The sequence below is a fragment of the Macadamia integrifolia genome, unplaced genomic scaffold, assembly GCF_013358625.1.
Source record: "Macadamia integrifolia cultivar HAES 741 unplaced genomic scaffold, SCU_Mint_v3 scaffold2860, whole genome shotgun sequence".
NCBI classification, from domain to species: Eukaryota; Viridiplantae; Streptophyta; class Magnoliopsida; order Proteales; family Proteaceae; genus Macadamia; species Macadamia integrifolia.
The window spans coordinates 1-1,946 of record NW_024869013.1 but is presented as its reverse complement, the minus strand read 5'-3'; the positions used below and the strand labels follow the sequence as shown (position 1 = coordinate 1,946).

At 39.8% G+C, this 1,946-nt stretch overlaps 1 protein-coding gene across 1 annotated transcript; it reads left to right on the top strand.

The window, feature by feature from the left end:
• LOC122067350 lies at positions 1–1,141 on the top strand. Its single transcript, XM_042631176.1, has 2 exons — positions 1–269; positions 425–1,141. The coding sequence occupies exons 1-2, from the start codon at positions 171–173 to the stop codon at positions 743–745; spliced, it is 420 nt and encodes a 139-aa protein (XP_042487110.1). The 5' UTR covers positions 1–170; the 3' UTR covers positions 746–1,141.
• Positions 1,142–1,946: the final 805 nt, after the last annotated feature.

Sequence of the window (1,946 nt, the reverse complement as noted above, 5' to 3'; positions counted from 1 at the left end):
AAGCCCATCTCATTGAGATAGTATCTCTATACACTCTTTGAACTTTATTCCTATTCTCCAGTCTCTAGATCTCTAGAGAAAAAAGAGCAGAGCTTTCTCTTCTCATAAAAGAGGGAAAGCCCATCTCCTTCACATCCATCCCTTCAGAACAGAGCTCCAAACCTGCAAGAATGGGAAGAGCTACAGGTTTTTACATTTGTCTTTTGATTGCTATCATGGATGTTGTGGCAGGAATACTTGGTATTGAAGCTGAAATCGCACAAAGCAAGGTCAGTGAGCTCTGTTCTGTATATCCAAAAGGAGAAAAATGATGAGTCACATATAGCTTCAATTATGATCAGTGACATGAACATGATCATCACTTTCTTGGTTATCCTTTTTTTTCTTTCCTGATTTATTATTGTTTAAAAAAAAAAAATTACAGGCGAAGCATATAAGGGCACTGTTGATTTTCGAGTGCAGAGAACCAAGCCATGGTGCATTCAAGTTAGCTTTGGCTGCAGCATCAATTCTGGGTCTGGCGCACGTAATTGCAAACTTGCTGGGGGGTTGCAATTGTATTTGTTCCAAGGATGAGTTTGAGAGAGCTTCGGCCAACAGACAATTAGCAGTGATTTGCCTCTTTGTCTCATGGTATGTCTCTGTTGTTCTCCCTGTCGATCATCACTCTCTCTCTCTCTCTCTCTCTCTCTCTCTCTCTCTCTCTCTCTCTCTCTCTCTCACTCTCTCTTTTTGTTTTGGCTAACGATGGGTATCCAGGCCTTCAGGCTGGTTAGTCCCGTGGACCCATACTGACCCTACAATCACATGGACTGGATCATACCGGGCTTGAATGAGAACCATTCAACTTTCACTGAAAGCAGTGAAGAGCACTATATAAACACCCAGTGTGAGTGGCCCAAGGTGTGCCTAATAGAAGTCGAACTTAATCATTTTCTGTCTCTCTCTCATAAGGAAAACCCATGATTGGATGGAAAAAAAAATTCCTCCAAACCAGGCATTCGGAATTTTCCTACTGCTCGCAATCGTATGCACTGAAATAGAATAATCCGCTTCTCTGGTGGGTTCGCAAATACCCTTTTAGGTTTTAGTATTTTTCGCAAGGGAGAGAAATAGGTATGCCGCCGATATCAAGTATGCTAGCGGATAGCACCAATAGGAACACATGATGGAGTATCATTCAGGAAGGATATGGGTGTCATTTCAGAAAAAGGGAAGAGAGAGATAGACACAATGGGTGCTAGCATACTTGATATCGGCAGCATACCCAATCTTTTTCCTTTTCGCAAATACCCTTTTAGGTTTTAGTATTTTTCAAAATATCATATTTAATCGAAGTAGGATACCATTTCAATGCCTATGATTATGGGCAGTAGGAAAATTTTGCTTTGATTTGACTGTTATTATTATTTCTCCTACTAATTAACTGTCAAAATTTGGAAAAAGATCCTCTCCAATGCCAATCACTTACTTCAATCTTATCCATCCAACGGCTAGGATGATTTGAACACGTATCCATTGGATTTCCTATAGGCCCAAACATCTGCCATGTGGTAATTTTGTTGGGATAAGGCTTAGTGTGCATATTGCTAGACTGAATATAAGTGCACCTAGTACTATGAATAGATTGGGGAAAATACATGTAGATTAACAGTAAATGGAGTTTAAATGGAACTCATTTTCGTTATATTTATATATATATATATATATATGTGTGTGTGTGTGTGTGTGTGGAATAAGGTTGGCACGTTGCTAGGTGCTTAGATTGTATCACTCTCTCTCTCTCCCTCTCCTTTGAAAATTCATGTCCACTATATCTCGACCCCCTATTAGTTGAACCATTACTTCTACAAAAACTAGCAACGTGCCTAACCCTCTCCCTATATGTATATACTAGCAAATATGTAGATTCAAAGGCACGTGAGGGTAGATGCCATATGTTGGAT

Coding starts and splice junctions, on each gene's coding strand:
- LOC122067350 (XM_042631176.1), top strand. CDS start 171: ATGGGAAGAGCTACAGGTTTTTACATTTGTCTTTTGATTGCTATCATG. Junction 270..424: donor CTGAAATCGCACAAAGCAAG/GTCAGTGAGCTC, acceptor AAAAAATTACAG/GCGAAGCATATAAGGGCACT.